General features: G+C 37.6%; 1 protein-coding gene across 2 annotated transcripts in view; it reads right to left on the reverse strand.

Moving 5' to 3' along the window:
* The window catches only part of Chd1 (chromodomain helicase DNA binding protein 1), a 79,834-nt gene that overhangs the window by 26,353 nt on the left and 37,720 nt on the right, over positions 1 to 15,761 (reverse strand). For both annotated transcript variants that reach the window (XM_052750699.1, XM_052750698.1), the window contains exons 14-22: positions 14,631 to 14,821; positions 13,360 to 13,548; positions 10,703 to 10,865; positions 9,763 to 9,915; positions 5,111 to 5,182; positions 4,193 to 4,342; positions 2,365 to 2,513; positions 1,916 to 2,012; positions 1,730 to 1,825 (exon numbers count right to left, since the gene is read on the reverse strand). In XM_052750699.1, the coding sequence (XP_052606659.1) occupies positions 1,730 to 1,825; positions 1,916 to 2,012; positions 2,365 to 2,513; positions 4,193 to 4,342; positions 5,111 to 5,182; positions 9,763 to 9,915; positions 10,703 to 10,865; positions 13,360 to 13,548; positions 14,631 to 14,821 (1,260 nt within the window). The remainder of the gene's footprint in view (positions 1 to 1,729; positions 1,826 to 1,915; positions 2,013 to 2,364; positions 2,514 to 4,192; positions 4,343 to 5,110; positions 5,183 to 9,762; positions 9,916 to 10,702; positions 10,866 to 13,359; positions 13,549 to 14,630; positions 14,822 to 15,761) is intronic.

Raw genomic sequence — 15,761 nt, forward strand, 5'->3', positions numbered from 1 at the left:
GAAGAGTAGCTGACAGATTCCTAAAGCCTTAGGTAAATAACTAGGTTTCTAGACCTTTGCTTCCATCCCATTTCTAAAGTAATGGATAGAAACTTTTGTGAGGATGATTTAATACATTTAAAGTTCTAAGAAGATATTCTGCCAACACTCATCAAAACGAATATATGAAAACTCACACATAACTTGAAGACAAGAAAACTTATGCCTACTATTCATATAGATAAAGAGCCTGAAGGTATTTATTATCTAATATTAAAATGTGCTCAGGCATGCCAGTACATATCTATAATCAAAGTACTGAAAAAGTTATTGTCATAAGGTAAGTTCCAGGCAAGCACACGCGCACTCTCTAAGTCCTTACCTCAAAAAAAACAAAAACAAAAACAAAAAAATCAAATAAATAAAACAAATAGGCAGCTTTAATAGGTAGCTAGCCATATAAGAGTACCAATGCACTGGTATATAAATCATCTGCATTTATTCTAGTTATTATTGAGCTGTGGGTTCCCCCCACCACCCTTTCTTGCCTCTCCCCCACAAGCAGTTAACCAAAGGCAAATAGTGCAATGTAATTACAGGAAAAACAATTTGCTAGATCAAGCCCAGAGTGACAGCTTCAAAATCTTTTTTTGTTTTGTTTTGTTTTTTTATGAGACAGGGTTTCTCTGTGTAGCTTTGCGCCTTTCCTGGATCTCACTCTGTAGCCCAGGCTGGCCTCGAACTCACGGACATCCGCCTGACTCTGCCTCCTGAGTGCTGGGATTAAAGGTGTGCGCCACCACTGCCCAGCTCAGTTTCAAAATCTTTTATTTCATTTTGTCTTCCACTTTATTGCCCCACCCCCAGTCCATTCTCTATCCTCCAGAGTATTGACTTCTAAGTCCCTGGTATTCGGATACTACAATTAGTACCTGTTGAATGAACAAACACCAACTGATCTCTAAGAACTGCCACTCACAGAAACTGCCTAAGGTGCAGGGGAATCTGTTTGTCATTTTTGGTTTTGAGTTTGAGCCAAGGAACTTGCTTAAAAAAAACAAAACAAACTGAGCACTGCTCAACTTCCTCCCTGAAGTCAGGTGATTGTGTTGCGTCAGCCCTCAACAAGCCAGGGGCATTTACCAGTGGTTAGGGTTACTTACTCGTCTGACTGATTTGCCACAGTGTTCTTGTTTTTGATAATTTTTCAATTAATTTTTATTGAAATCTGCTCCAATGAAAATCCAAGTTGTGAAGGAGGCAGAGTGAGGGGCACTCAGGAGAATTTGAGTTGTAGTAGTAGAATATGATCAAAATACATTGTATAAATGCATAAAATTTCCAACGAATAAAAAAATACTATCTAAAAAAAATCAGCTGAGAAGTTCAAGGCCAGCCTGGACTACAGGATGAGTTCCAGGACAAGTTCCAAAGCTACACAGAGAAACCCTGTCTCAAAAGAACAAAAACAAACCAAAAAATCAGCTGAGAGTGTTCAGTCATGGAAACCTGAATAAAGATCACATTCATTCATGTATTATCCTAAACATGTGGGAACATGCTATCTGCTGAGCATAATTCTGGCTGTGAATTAGGAACCCATCTCACACAATGAATTTCATCATCCATAAACAACTTGGCCTCATCAGGTGCTGACAGTTTGAGCACAGTTAGTTCTGTTCAAAGGTATCAAAATATTCACTCAACCCCATAGCAATGAGCAGTGATGGGGAAAGGAAGAAAGACCTACCTTGAACTGGGAAAGCAGCTCGTCTCCTACAGTCAGGGGGCCTGGCTCGTTCTCATGAGTTTCAGCTCTCTTCAAGATTTCATCTATATCCATTTCCTGTATTAAAAGGAAATGTTTATTTTAAATGAACTGGAGTCTTTCCCTTATCTAACAGACAGCACATATTCTGATATAACTGTTGTTAACCTGGGGCTCTTGCTCTTCTCCTTCTGGCTCCTTAAAAAGCTCCTCAGCACCAAATTTTAAAATGGCTGATAACTCCTCTTTATTGAAGGGGGTAGAACTGAAAACAGGAAAAAACAAAAACTCAATCTTAACAGCAATATTTTCAGAGCATATTCAATACAGTCATTTTTATAAGTGATGAGGAAGTCACATGGGTAAAGTTATTTTAAAACTAAGAAACTTGAGACACAGAAATTAGGAGAATGCCTCTGGATCATCAATCTGTAATGGTAAAGCCAGGTATCTGTATGTATGCCTCTAATACAAATCAGTCTAAACATCTTTAAAAAGTGAGTATAAAAATTAACTGCACTAAATACAGGACACTGTAGTCTACTCACAGTGATATAGTCAGAAAACATGAGTTTAGGGTGACCCCTAACATGGCTTTTCTGTAGTGAAGTGCCCACCTGGATGGAGCAGAACCCGTGTGCAGTACTGTCTTCCCAGTGGTGTCCATTCTTTGAATCACAAGATGATCTAAAACCATTTTCTTTTTGGCCCTTTCAAGAATATCTTCTTCAACTGATCCCTTTGTAACTAGACGATATATATTCACCTAAAGGCAAGCATGAGAAACAGCTACAGTAAAAAGGATCTTTCTCTAACTTGAATGCCCAAATGGCAGTACATAGATAGTTCATCCTCTTACTAATTTCCAAATTCTCAAATGTAAACCAAAAATTTTAAATTTTCTAACACACTGTGTCATGTCTAAAGCTAAAGTTCTGCCATTTATAAAACTTTTTGAGGAGCAGGAGAGACGGCTCAGCAGTTAACACTGGCTGCTCTTCTAGGGGACCCGGGTTCAATTCCCAGCACCCACAAGACAGCTCGTACCTGCCTGTAACTCCAGTTTCAGGGGATCAGAAACCTTCACATAGACATGTGTGCAGGCAAAACGTGAGTGCACAAGAAATAAAAATAAATTATTTTAAAAAAACTATTGAATGCATCCTTCCTTCATACTTTTTTTTTTTTTTTTTTTTTTTTTGGTCTTAGCTCTGCTTTATTGACCTAAGAGCACACTTTAAATAGTTTTAAAAACAAACCATACACACAATGGGAACTGGATCCATAATCCCAACTGGTGTTTTTGTACAAAGTGTCAGAGGGGAAAATGAGACAATGTGGTACTGAGTTGAGTGGTCTGGTTGGCAGAGAAGCAGTTCAGTGATGGCCAGGTCACGCCTTCTTCCGTCCACACTGCCACGGGTGAGTCAGGGTGCTTCCCATCACTTAGCTCGCACACAAGCATATTCAAGTGACTTGACTTTCCTGTGATCTGCTGTTGTCTCACCAAACTCCACCTCCAACTGTAAACTGATCACTGTGTTCTTGAAGGTGCTGTGTGTCTCTGTGCTAGTACTCTGTTCTCCAGGTTCCTCTGGAAGAGCTGCCAGTGCTCTTAACCACAGAGCTATTTCTCTACCCCCAGGAGTGATTTGTTTTTAAATTATTACTTATCTAGTGGGAGAAAAAAACTGTCTTTATACCATTTCTTTGATTATGATGTTTTGTTATATATTTATATATATTATGAATATAAATATATATTTACATATTTAAGTTTTGTTACATATTTAAGTGCATTCTAGGACACTACATCGATGACAAAGCTGTGTGAACTACTCCCTGAAAGAAGTTCTACTATGAACAAACTTTAACCAAACAACAAGGCTGATGCTTGGATAAATTCATCCTGGTCAAAGAATTAGGACCACCTTGTTCTGTTCAAGCAGCAGCAGATGGTTGTACAGAATCTGTCTACTGGGGCTGGCAACTGTGTGTGGAGAACCTTGTATACCCACTACTTGAACCATCAAAGGTTAATAACCAAGCTAACAAACCAAGTTTTTATACTGAATAGGTCACATTCATTCTAGTTACAATCTAAACAGAATGCAGAGTCTGACATAAAGTTCTCTCAGTTCTATCAGACTCTGGGTTTCCTGCAGCTCATCAAAAGCTGCGTGACTGGGTCTCAATGATCTTCCCATTGCCTTAGTCAAATCTACACAGTAGCCGGGCGGTGGTGACACACGCCTTTAATCCCAGCACTCGGGAGGCAGAGCCAGGTGGATCTCTGTGAGTTCGAAGCCAGCCTGGTCTCCAAAAGTTCCAGGAAAGGCGCAAAGCTACACAGAGAAACCCTGCCTTTAAAAAAAAAAAAAAAATCTACACAGTTTTCAAAAAGAAAAAAAATACTCAAAACAGTCAAATAACAAATTAAAATACCTGTTTCTTCTGTCCAATTCGATGAGCTCTTGCTTGAGCCTGAAGATCATTTTGCGGATTCCAGTCAGAATCAAATATAACAACAGTGTCAGCAGAGGCTAGGTTAATGCCTAAACCCCCAGCTCTTGTAGAAAGCAAAAAGCAGAAATCCTACAAGGAATTTTAAATATACGAAATTTTAGATCGTCTAAGCTGGTACCAATATCAGACTCAAAGTAATTTTACAACTGATTTTCTGAATTGAAGGTGTTTCACCAATGACACTATTAAAGTGAAAGGCAACACCAATGCTCGGTGGGAGAGCACTTGCCTAGCAGAACAAGGCCCTGGGCCTGATCTCCAACAAAGTAAACAACAATAATAACGACAGTAACTAATGTGTAAACCTTTATGAGGATCAACCAACAAGATTTCAAAACATAAACCCATGTAATAATAACAAACACAAAATTCAACATAGTGCTTATTACTTCCAACAAACAGGAGAGGTTGAAATAGGAGAGTAATTTTTTTCTTAAAAAATACAAGTCACACAACAAATTCTAATGATAGAAGCCTAATTTTTACTGAAGTAAATTAACTATAACATGTTAAAATACTAGTGATGGGTCAGATTTAGCATAAACTACAAACTTAAAGCTAGTGAAAGCAGGCCAGCACCAACTCTTTCAAAAACCAAGGACATGGGCTGGAGAGATGGTTCAGTGGTTGAAGCACTGGCTGCTCTTCCAGAGGAACCAGGTTCAACTCCCAGCAGCACATGGTAGCTCACAACTGTGTGTGATTCCAGTTCCTGAAGACCCGACACCCATGGCAAAACACCAATGCACACAAAATAAAAATTTTAAAAAGGACATACGATGACTAAGCAAAATAAAATAACTAAAACAAAATGTATAATTTTAAAAGCAATCATACCTCTGATCCCTCAGCATTAAAATGATCTAGAGCTTGTTTCCTCAGCTCCCCTTTTATTGATCCATCTAATCTCTAGAACAAAACAAATTAAAATACTTCATAAACCACAGTCAAATGTTAAACAACTAAAATCACTAAGTCCAGTGTGCTTACTAGGTAACAGCATCAGAACCACCTGAGAACAAAGAAATTGTGGTTACAGAGCCCAACCCAGATCTTCTGAACCAGAATCCCTACAGCTAGAGTTCAACAAACACCATCTAGCTAATTCTGATGGATGCTTAAGTTTCAAAGGCCTGGTGGAATCTGGTCAAGCAGCCTCCATGAGTGGATTCTTCAACTCAGGCAAGTGATTTAATTTTCCCCTTCCCTGTTTCTTTGGCAGTACAGCAGTCAGTGAAGCGTGTGTACTACACATCAGCTATTACTGAGCTTGGGGTGTGACTTCATAGCAGAGAGCATTTGCCTAATGTATATGAGGCTTCTGGTTCAATCCCTGGCATGGGGAAGGGGCTGTTACCTAAGTACCCATTGGTTGTACACTAGAACTAACTTGCTACTCCAATCCATCCATTTTCTTTTCTGTTTTTGCAACGCTGAGGAGTAAGTCCAGAGGCTCCCGTGTGTGGTGGCAAGTACTTTATCACCTGAGCTACATCTGCTGCCCATGAGCCACGCTTACAATAGCACACACATTAAGTACAACTTTGGGAAGCAATATGCCAAGCTCTGCTTTGTTGGCATTTTCCTTTTTAACAGCTGATAACATGTAATAATCATTTTGGTACTAATTCTCCATTGATAACAAGAAAAAAATTAATATGCTGAAATTTATTCATAACCAGTGTTACAATCATTGTTGGACCATTATAATTTTCAGTACTGTCAGGAAAAAAATAGCTCTGAGGATTGGCACAAATGTAAACAAATCATTATTCAGAGATAATGACTGCTTAAGAAATGAAAAGCCGGCCAGACAGTGTTGGCGCACGCCTTTAATCCCAGCACTCGGAGGCAGAGCCAGGAGGATCTCTGAGAGTTCGAGGCCAGCCTGGGCTACCAAGTGAGTTCCAGGAAAGGCGCAAAGCTACACAGAGAAACCCTGTCTTGGGGAGGGAAGGGGAAGGGGAAGAAGGGGAAGGGGAAGGGGAAGGAGGAAAGGAAAAAGGAAAGGAAAAAGGAAAGGAAAAAGGAAAGGAAAAAGGAAAGGAAAAAGGGGAAAGGAAAAAGAGGAAAGGAAAAAGAGGAAAGGAAAAAGGAAAGGAAAAAGGAAAGGAAAAAGGAAAGGAAAAAGGAAAGGAAAAAGGAAAGGAAAAAGGAAAGGAAAAAAAGGAAAGGAAAAAGGAAAGGAAAAAGGAAAGGAAAAAAGGAAAGGAAAAAGGAAAAGGAAAAAGGAAAGGAAAAAGAGGAAAGGAAAAAGAGGAAAGGAAAAAGGAAAGGAAAAAAGGAAAGGAAAAAGGAAAGGAAAAAGGAAAGGAAAAAGGAAAGGAAAAAGGAAAGGAAAAAGGAAAGGAAAGGAAAGGAAAGGAAAGGAAAGGAAAGGAAAGGAAAGGAAAGGAAAGGAAGAGAAAGGAAAGGAAAGGGGAAAGGAAAGGGGAAAGGAAAGGAGAAAGGAAAGGGGAAAGGAAAGGAAAAAGGAAAGGAAAAAGGAAAGGAAAAAGAAAAGAAAGAAATGAAGAGCTGGGTTGGAGAATTAGCTCAGTAGCAGAGCAAGCCCTGGGTTCAGTCCTCAGCTGGGGGGTTGGGAGGGGGGAGTCTAAAGAAATTCTCCCTTAAAATCAAGATGAATAACCAAGTAAACTAGCAACAAAACCAACAAAAAAAAAAATTAAGACACTACCTACAACAGTAAAGACAAAAATTTGGGAAGATATTATAATACAAAATACATACAAAAATGTTTTAGGTTTCTGGAGTGTGGCTCTGTGGAAGGGCACTTTCCCAGTATGTACAAGGCACTGACTTGACCCCAGTGTTCCAAAAAGCAAACACAGGAGACAGTACGTTTTTGGTTGCTTGATAAGCTTCACTTTTTGAGGGTTTAATCTGTTAAACAAAAACCAATCAAACTGAAATCTAGGGTATGACTTAGTTAAGTTTCAAGCAGAGTAGAGGTAAAAGAAGTTTAGTGTTTTTGTTTGCTTGTTTGTTTGTCCCTGGCTGACCTTAAACTCACATCGATCTGACTGCCTCTGTCTCCCCAGTGCTGAAATTAAAGGTGTGCAATAACACGCCCAGCAAAACAGGTCTTTTCAAAACAGATTTTTCAACCCTATTTAATTTTACATATATTACAGCCCTACCTCCTTCCATTCCTCCACTCTTACAGTCTCTGCAATATAGAACAGGGAGCTTCTAACATCTCACACTGACAACTTACTGTCTGCTTCCTTCAATCTGTTACCACAAGCTACTAAGCACTCAGATTCTACTTTTCCACCTCTTGGCACTGAGCCTTGTATTGTAGAGCTTCCTTTCTATTCCCAGACCTTGGCACTTCCCTCATGTTAGACTTTCTTAGAAAATGAAAAGATAATGTATGTTAAAGTTACAATTTTTAAAGATTACTTTTATTTTTAGTTGTGTGTGTGCATGTGTGGTTCTGTGTGCCCTTGAAGGCCAGCAGAAGATGCCAAATCAGTGGGATGAGCTTCCAGTGGTAAGGAGTCACCTGTATGTGTGCTAGCAACCAACGCAGGTCCTCCAAGAGCAGCAAGTGCTCTGAACTGCTGAACACTCTCTAGCCCCCCAGCACTGATTTTTAAAGATACCTGGGACCACTGGAGCATCTTAGGAGGCTGAAGTGGGAGGATCTTGCTCAAGGCCAGCATGAGCAAGACCTTGTTATCTAAAAAAGTAGAAAGAATGGCGGTCATGTAGCTAGCATGCACAAGGCCCTGGGTTCGTTCCACAGCACCACATAAAACAAGCATGAACTGTACATGCCTAGTGCTTGAGGGAGATACAAGCAATGTAATCCACAACTACACAGTGAGTGCAAGGCAAACCTGAGGACAGAATAAAAGGATTATGAGAATTTTACTAATGTTTTTATATTATAAATGTAGCTTTAACTCTAAAAACTTTGTTTTAATTTTATTTTTTACTATGTATATGCACACATGCATGCAAATTCCCTCAGAGGCCAGAGAGGGTGTGGAATCCCACAAGGCTGGAGATACAGCTTGTTGTGAACCACCCCAAAAATGAGTATCTGAACTTGGGTCCTCTGAAAGAGCAGGAGGTATCCTCATTGGCTTCTCTTTTCTATGTGTCCAGCCCCCAAGAAAAACATTTAAGGAATTGATTCTCAGTGTTTTTGAGAGAAGTGGTCTAAACCTTCTCCCAAATGAAGAGGTCTAAACCTGAAATAAGAATCACATTTTTTTTCTGTTAAAATAAAAACTACAATTAGTAAAACCTAGAATGCTTATGTATCATTTATTTTGGCATGGTTTAAATAAATTAAAAAATATTTCCAGCCAGGCGTTGGTGGCACACACCTTTAAATCCCAGCACTCGGGAGACAGAGGCAGGTAGATCTCTGTGATCCAGGACAGACACCAAAACTACACAGAGAAACCTTGTCTCAAAAAAACAACAACAAAAAATAATATTTCCATCTGGGAAGTAATCTAGGAATGAGAGGAGGTCTGGGCAGAGGACTGGAAGAGCTTTGAGATGAATTTCTGTACATTTTCCCACTTTGTACAGCACGAAACAGTTGTTTAATTACAAATGGTGGTACAGTTGCTCCCCTTAAATTACTACTTTTTCTATGTATTAATATCTCCCAGTAACTGTCTTTCACAACACATAACAGATGTAGTATTTCCACTTTGAAATTGGTAACATACCACAACGTAAGCTTCAACAGCACACAGACTGTGTACATGTTCCCATTTGATTCTTCTGCCTACATTAAATATATACCACTCAGTAGCTGTGTATACTGAATGTCTGCTATATGACTGGTACTATTCCAAGGGGACAGTAAGATGACTTGGTAGGTACAGGTGTTTGCAAAGCAAGCCTGGGGACCTGAGTCCAACCCCTGAAGCCAACATGAATGTGGAAGAAGAAATAGCTCTGGCCTCCATGAGAGCACCCCTGAGCACACATTCAAAAACAACTGATGAAATCATTAGAGGTGAAGTACTGAAAACAGGACCTGACTGTAATATTAAAATACTCATCAATGTAGGCTTTAATTCCACGGAATAAATGTCAACATGAATTTTAAGTAGACAGACAGGATGTAAGCCTACTTTGATCTGATCCCTTCTCTAGTTTTATTCAGCAAACTATGGATCAGACTAACCACAAGTACACAGATCATCAGAACCTGCACCATCCTGGCAGTGTGTCCAAGGACGGCTTCTCCTTCCTCAGACTTCAGGCTAATTCACAAAGCTTCTTAACCTAGAAACACTGCCTTAGTCCAGCTTTTAACAATATACAACATAAAAGACAGAATTAAAATAAAAACTGGTGAAAAAAAAATGAAACTCTTAGAGAAAGAACAGTGGCAAATATAATCCTCTAAGCAGATATGTTTAAGAGAAATATAATTTATATGCAAAATAATCTCAAAAGTAATTCTACAAAATAAGCTCAAGAACATGACAAAACAAAGACAATGAAATGCTTACTTGAAAGGGGAATTGACGATACTTCAAATATTCTGCAAGTATATCTAACATCCGCACCATCTGAGAAAAAATGAGTACTCGGTTGCCTCTTTCTCTTAGGCGAATTAACAGCTTGTCTAGAAGAATTAATTTTCCGCTACTACGGATTAAGTGCTAAAGAAACAATAAATTAAAACTATTACAACATGTGATAAAGAAATAAATAGTACAGTGCTCCACCTAATCATGTACTTCCTCCACTCCACCTAATCATGTAGTTCCTCCAATTATTTCCAATTGAGAACTTAAGTTTTTCAAAATGCTGAAGAGAAACTTAGTTTAGCTTTCAAAATTTTCTAGGACTTTTCCCATTTTACTCTATTACATAATTAAAACCACCCTCTCCATGCAGCACTGCACTCTTATTGTTCAGCAGGAAAATGGTGCTGCCTCCTTCTATTTGCTGGTCCTTCACTACTTCTCCAAGGATTAACCAAAACAAGCATACATTAAAAAAAAAAAAAAAAAAACCAGCAATTAAACAAACAATACTTTAAAGAGCGAGCAAACATATTCTTTTTAATTCAAGGATTCTCACCCCTCAATGCACTACTGTGAATTACAAACGTCTTCCAACAGTAATGGATGGGTAGGATCTATGGAGATGAGCCCTCCTTTAGAGTACCATCTGCAGTCATATTTAGCCACATTAGTCCAGGACACACTAAGGAATTTTTGTCTGATAAATCACTACAACCCACTGGCTTGGAAGACTATGCTTATAATATAACTTTAAAGCTTTCATAAATATAAAAAATAACCAAGACCATTATTTAAAAGAAATATTAGCCAAAGAGAACTTCTGATGAATATATTAAATCACTGTGCCATTTCAAGCTAAAACTGAAATAAATATTCTTAGAATTCTGCTTTACCAAAAGTAATAGTTAAAAATTCTTACTTGTAAGGCCTCCTGTTTATTATAGAATTCATTATTATCTGGTGGTTTAATGAGGTAGCAATGGTTACAACATTTCTTTAGCTCCATCATAATGTTCAAAAAGCCTGAGGTACTGCCCTTGGAACCTTTGCTGAGGGCTTTGTAATTCCTAGTTAAAATCCATCTTCAAAAACAAAAGTCACACAAACAATGTTGAGCAGATCACCAAGACAAATTCTGAAAGCTTAAAAAACAACACTAGAACCAAATCAAAATTTCACCATTCTGAAGCCCGTGATTAGATACAGGATGGACTGAAACTCATGTAAAAGACTTAAAAAACAAAACAAAACAAAACAAAAAAAAAAACACATAACTTGTCTGATCCATCAACTACACACAAAGGCTTTACGTAGTATAATAAATACATTAATTCTTTTTTCTTGAGTTTTCTGGAGCAGTGAGTGAGTGGTCTACTTCTTACAAATTTCATTTCATCTGACAAGTTTTTAGAACTACGTCTTTTCATTTTAGTCATACTGCCCTCTCTAAATTGTAATTATGTAATGCACATGCAACTTAGGGGGAAAATACTTCAAACTACATTCAATGCTCACCAAAACCTACTTTAGTTACCTATTATTAACTTCCTTTCTGGTAAATTTAGCTTACAAAGAGACTTAAAGCCCCTAAATATCTAGATATTCTTTTATTATCTTTCTTTTCTATTCGTTACTCAGCATTTGCCTGAACTTATAAAGCAAAGAGGAGTCCATGTGCAATGCTCGATTCTGTAAGAGGTCTTAAAGGCTCAAAACTTACTTTACTATATTTACAACTTCCCCTGTGTTTTTCTGGAAAAGATACTCTAAAACTTTTTACAGAAATTTGTGGCAATCTTTCACCTAGGTTCAAGGCTAATTTGGGCATCTGATAGGACTGTCTCCACCATCACACCACCACCCCAGCAGGAGGCACATATAAAATTTACAACCATATTTATTACCATAGTAACAAGAAACTACCCAGAAGATGAATAAGTTTATAATAAACAATGGGTACTGAAAGAATTACAGGAGTTATATCTTTCTCCTTTTTTTTTTTTTTTTTTAAAGATTTATTTATTTATTATGTATACAGAAGAGGGTGCCAGATCTCATTACAGATGGTTGTGAGCCACCATGTGGGTGCTGGGAATTGAACTCAGGACCTCTGGATGAGCAGTCGGTGCTCTTAACCTCTGAGCCATCTCTCCAGGCCCTATCTTTCTCCTTTTAACTTCTACAAATTCATTTTAAATTTTCCCATTTTTCCAAAAACAACCAAAAATACTTAATAAGAATATTACCTTTTCCATTACAAAGTATTCCCTCCATAAACAAACACCCAAATCTAAACAAGCACCTCATCTACAGAAAATAAAGGGAATATTTTTAAACATTCCAGAAGTATATACTATGCTAAATCCACACTGTACAAAAACTTACACAGAAACTGTTTTCCTTATCAAAGGAATTTTAAGGGAAAAAAAAAAAAAAGAGAGGAAGAAGAACCCACAAATGCAGCACTGAACTGCCACAGAAAGATCATATTCATTTCTAAATGAAGCACAATTTACAGTCTGAGGTAACACAGGAAAATCTGATTGATCACTGACATCAAAAACTTTTAAAATTTTAAAGTGGGGTAATAATATTTTAAAAAATTATTAGATACATGAAAAAAATATGGCTAAAAAAACTACCTCTGACATGTATGAAAAGAACAAGTAATTGGAGAAATAGAAGAAACCAGAGTGCTAATTAACCCAAACTAAGTCGTAGGTACCTGGGAGTACTTTTCAATATAGGTCATGCCCGATAGCCCAGGCTTGCCTACAACTCTCTAAGCACCTGGATGGATACGCAATCTCAATCTCACTCTGACAATCTCCCATGTCTGATCAGTGTGCACCATAGTAACACCTTCAATAAATCCACTTTTAAGAGCATGATATATACAAATTCTCACCATAAAATTTAACTGTTAAAGATTCCAAATAGAGTCGCAATACTTCCTTGTACAATTAAATATTTGAATAGATATTAGGACATATTTTTGTTTTTATTCTTTGAAAAGTCACTAAATAAATTTGACAAAGAACTTACACAAAATATGACTTGTTCATGTTCTTCAAAAAAAAGAGGTTTAAAATTTAGTCTCAGGTTTCTTTAACTCTGTCAATTATCACAATTACTGGACACACTAGGCTTGTTGTTGAAAGGTAAAAAGTATGAAACCTAAGAGAGCACACAATGATGTGTTAAAAACACGGCCTGGGGGCTGGAGAAGTGGCTCAGTGGTTAGGAGCACTTGTGCCCTTGCAGAGGACCTCAGTTCAGTTCCCAGTGCCCACACGGTGGTTCACAACCATCTGTGACTCAAGCTCCAGAGCACCCTATGCTCTACTCTGGCCTCTGTAGGCACCAAGATGTAAATGATACACATACACACATGCAAGCAAAGACTCAGATACATAAAAATAAATCTTTTAAGACAATGTTTTAATCTTGGACTAATTAGCCACAGAATAAACTTATTCTGAAATTATATGAGTTGCTACTACTCTAAGACCCTGGATGTGAGGAAGTGGAGCACCCTGAGAACAAAGACAGGTAACTCTGAATTCAGTGTCTTACTTGTAATATTGTTTCTGTAAAGCACTCATTTCCATTCTTAAAATCTGCTCAACTTTGGCAGGAAGAGATTTTTCCACATCTTTCTTAACTCTGCGTAACAGAAATGGCTCAAGCTCCTTGTGGAGGCTTGCATAACCATATTCTCTGCCTTTGCCATGTTCCTCTTCAAAATCTTCCCATGAAGAGAACCTAAAAAATTTAAAGAACATTTATTGAAAATAAGCAAAATTGTGTATTAGAGCTAAAATTAATCACCTCTAGAAGTCCTCCACCCAAGAAGTCCCTCCTATACATACATACACAAATATAAATATTTATGTGTGAGTATATATGTATACATCTGTAGATATGAGTGAGTATGTATGATCCAACCTGAGATACAGAGTGCCTTCAAGGCTAGCCTGAGCAACTCAGGGAGTCCCTAGCTCAAAACAAGGGCTGGAGATAAAGCTCATGTAGACTGCTTCCCCAGCAGGTGTGATGTATGAGGCTCACCTTGCAGAATTCCACCAAAAAGATGAAATGAATAAAGTTATAATTTATATCTTACATATATATTCATATAGTCATACTATGAATAAAGTTGTAATGACTATTCTTGAACTAAATTCAAGGACACAACTAGTTGTCACTAAAATATTTCTCAAAAATACCATGTAAAGTTCAAGACATACTGAGAAAAGAATGTGATGTGACCTGTGACAAGTTGTTTAACCTTTTCTGGTCTAGTTTTCATTTACAAAGTAAGATTACTAGCACACTCTGTGGGTATTGTAGCTGATACTATTAAATATAAAGAATAGTATTATTCTAGCTTTCCAAGCAAGGTATATTTTGCACATGTGCAAACTCAATTAAAACTTATTGGGCTAAAGCGATGACACAGCAGGTCAGAGGACTTGCTGGCTCTTCATGGGTTCCGTTCTCAGAGCCCGCATGGCAGCTCACTCCAGTTCTGTAACTCTACTTCCAGGAAAAAAATCAAGCCCTCTTCTGGCTTCCTCAGGCACTGAATGCACATGGCATACATACATATATATATATGCAGACAAAACACTCAAACACATAACATTTTTTTAGTGTATACACTGCAGTTTATGTCTAAGAATTTAAAAATTCAAATTACAAGTCCAAAAATTATTCCACCCCATTTTTTTTTCAATTTTAATGATCTGTGACCCATTATCATTTAAATCACTAACCTGATGCCCTAAATTTTTTCCCAACTGAATCTAAGCATATAAAACTATGTATATCCCAGGTTGTCTTACTTTTCTGGCATAATGAAATGTAGCAATGACCAGAGCTCTTTCAGGGAGTTTTGTAGAGGAGTTCCAGTGATAAGGAGACGATGATTAGATTTAAAATCAATTAAAGTTTTATACAGAAGGGAATCATCATTTTTTAATCGATGTGCTTCATCAACACCTATAAATGCCCAATTTAGACCACCAAGGAATGCCTTAAAATGAACAAAAGAATAGTTAATATATTTAGAGAAATAAGAATTCAAACTTAACTTTCTCATTTGATTTGAACTCAAGATTACTAAACAAGGCAAATTAAAATTAGAAACTAAACCTGGCTGTGGTGACGCATGCCTTTAATCCAAGCACTTGGGAGGCAGAGGCAGGCAGATCTCTGTGAGGTCGAGGCCAGCCCGGTCTACAGAGTTCCAGGACAGACAGGGCTGTTACACAGAGAAACCCTGTCTCAAAAAACAAAAATAAATAAGTAAATGCATAAATAAAATTAGAAATTGTCATTTAAATATTTTTGCTGTGTTGTAGAACACGCCTTTAATCTTAGCACTCAGGAGGCAGAGGCAGGCGGATCTCTGAGTTCAAGGCAGCCTAGTCTACAGAGTGAGTTCCAGGACAGCCAGGGCTGTTACACAGAGAAACCCTGTCTTAAAGAACCTGAATGAATGAATGAATGAATGAATGAATGAATGAATGAATGAATGATTCAAGACTTAACTGTAATCCTCAAATCAAGTAACTTACCATTCAAAATAAAATTTCTTCAATGATTAACTTAACCAATAGAAAATGGAGAATATCAGTCTGTATTAGCTTATACAATGAGCAAAAAGGAAGGAAGCTGATACTACCACCTCAAAATTTTATTCACAATTTTTAGTCTAAGTCCAACAAAGGTCTCTATAAATGCCAGCTTCAAACAGTATCATGCTCCAAGTGTGAGTATAATTAATCACATGACTTCTATAAACAGCAGCTTTCTAATACATGAATTTAGGTCTCTTGAGACTTGAAACAGAGACAAGCCTGATTCTGCTATTAATAGCTGTGTTACATTACACAAGTTCTGACACTCTTTGAGAACTGACTTTTCAATAAAGTAGAAATAGCAAATACAAACAGGCAAGAATTAAAAGAGAT

Source organism: Peromyscus californicus, unplaced genomic scaffold (genome assembly GCF_007827085.1).
Source record: "Peromyscus californicus insignis strain IS unplaced genomic scaffold, ASM782708v3 Scaffold_22__1_contigs__length_63687245, whole genome shotgun sequence".
Taxonomy (NCBI): Eukaryota; Metazoa; Chordata; class Mammalia; order Rodentia; family Cricetidae; genus Peromyscus; species Peromyscus californicus.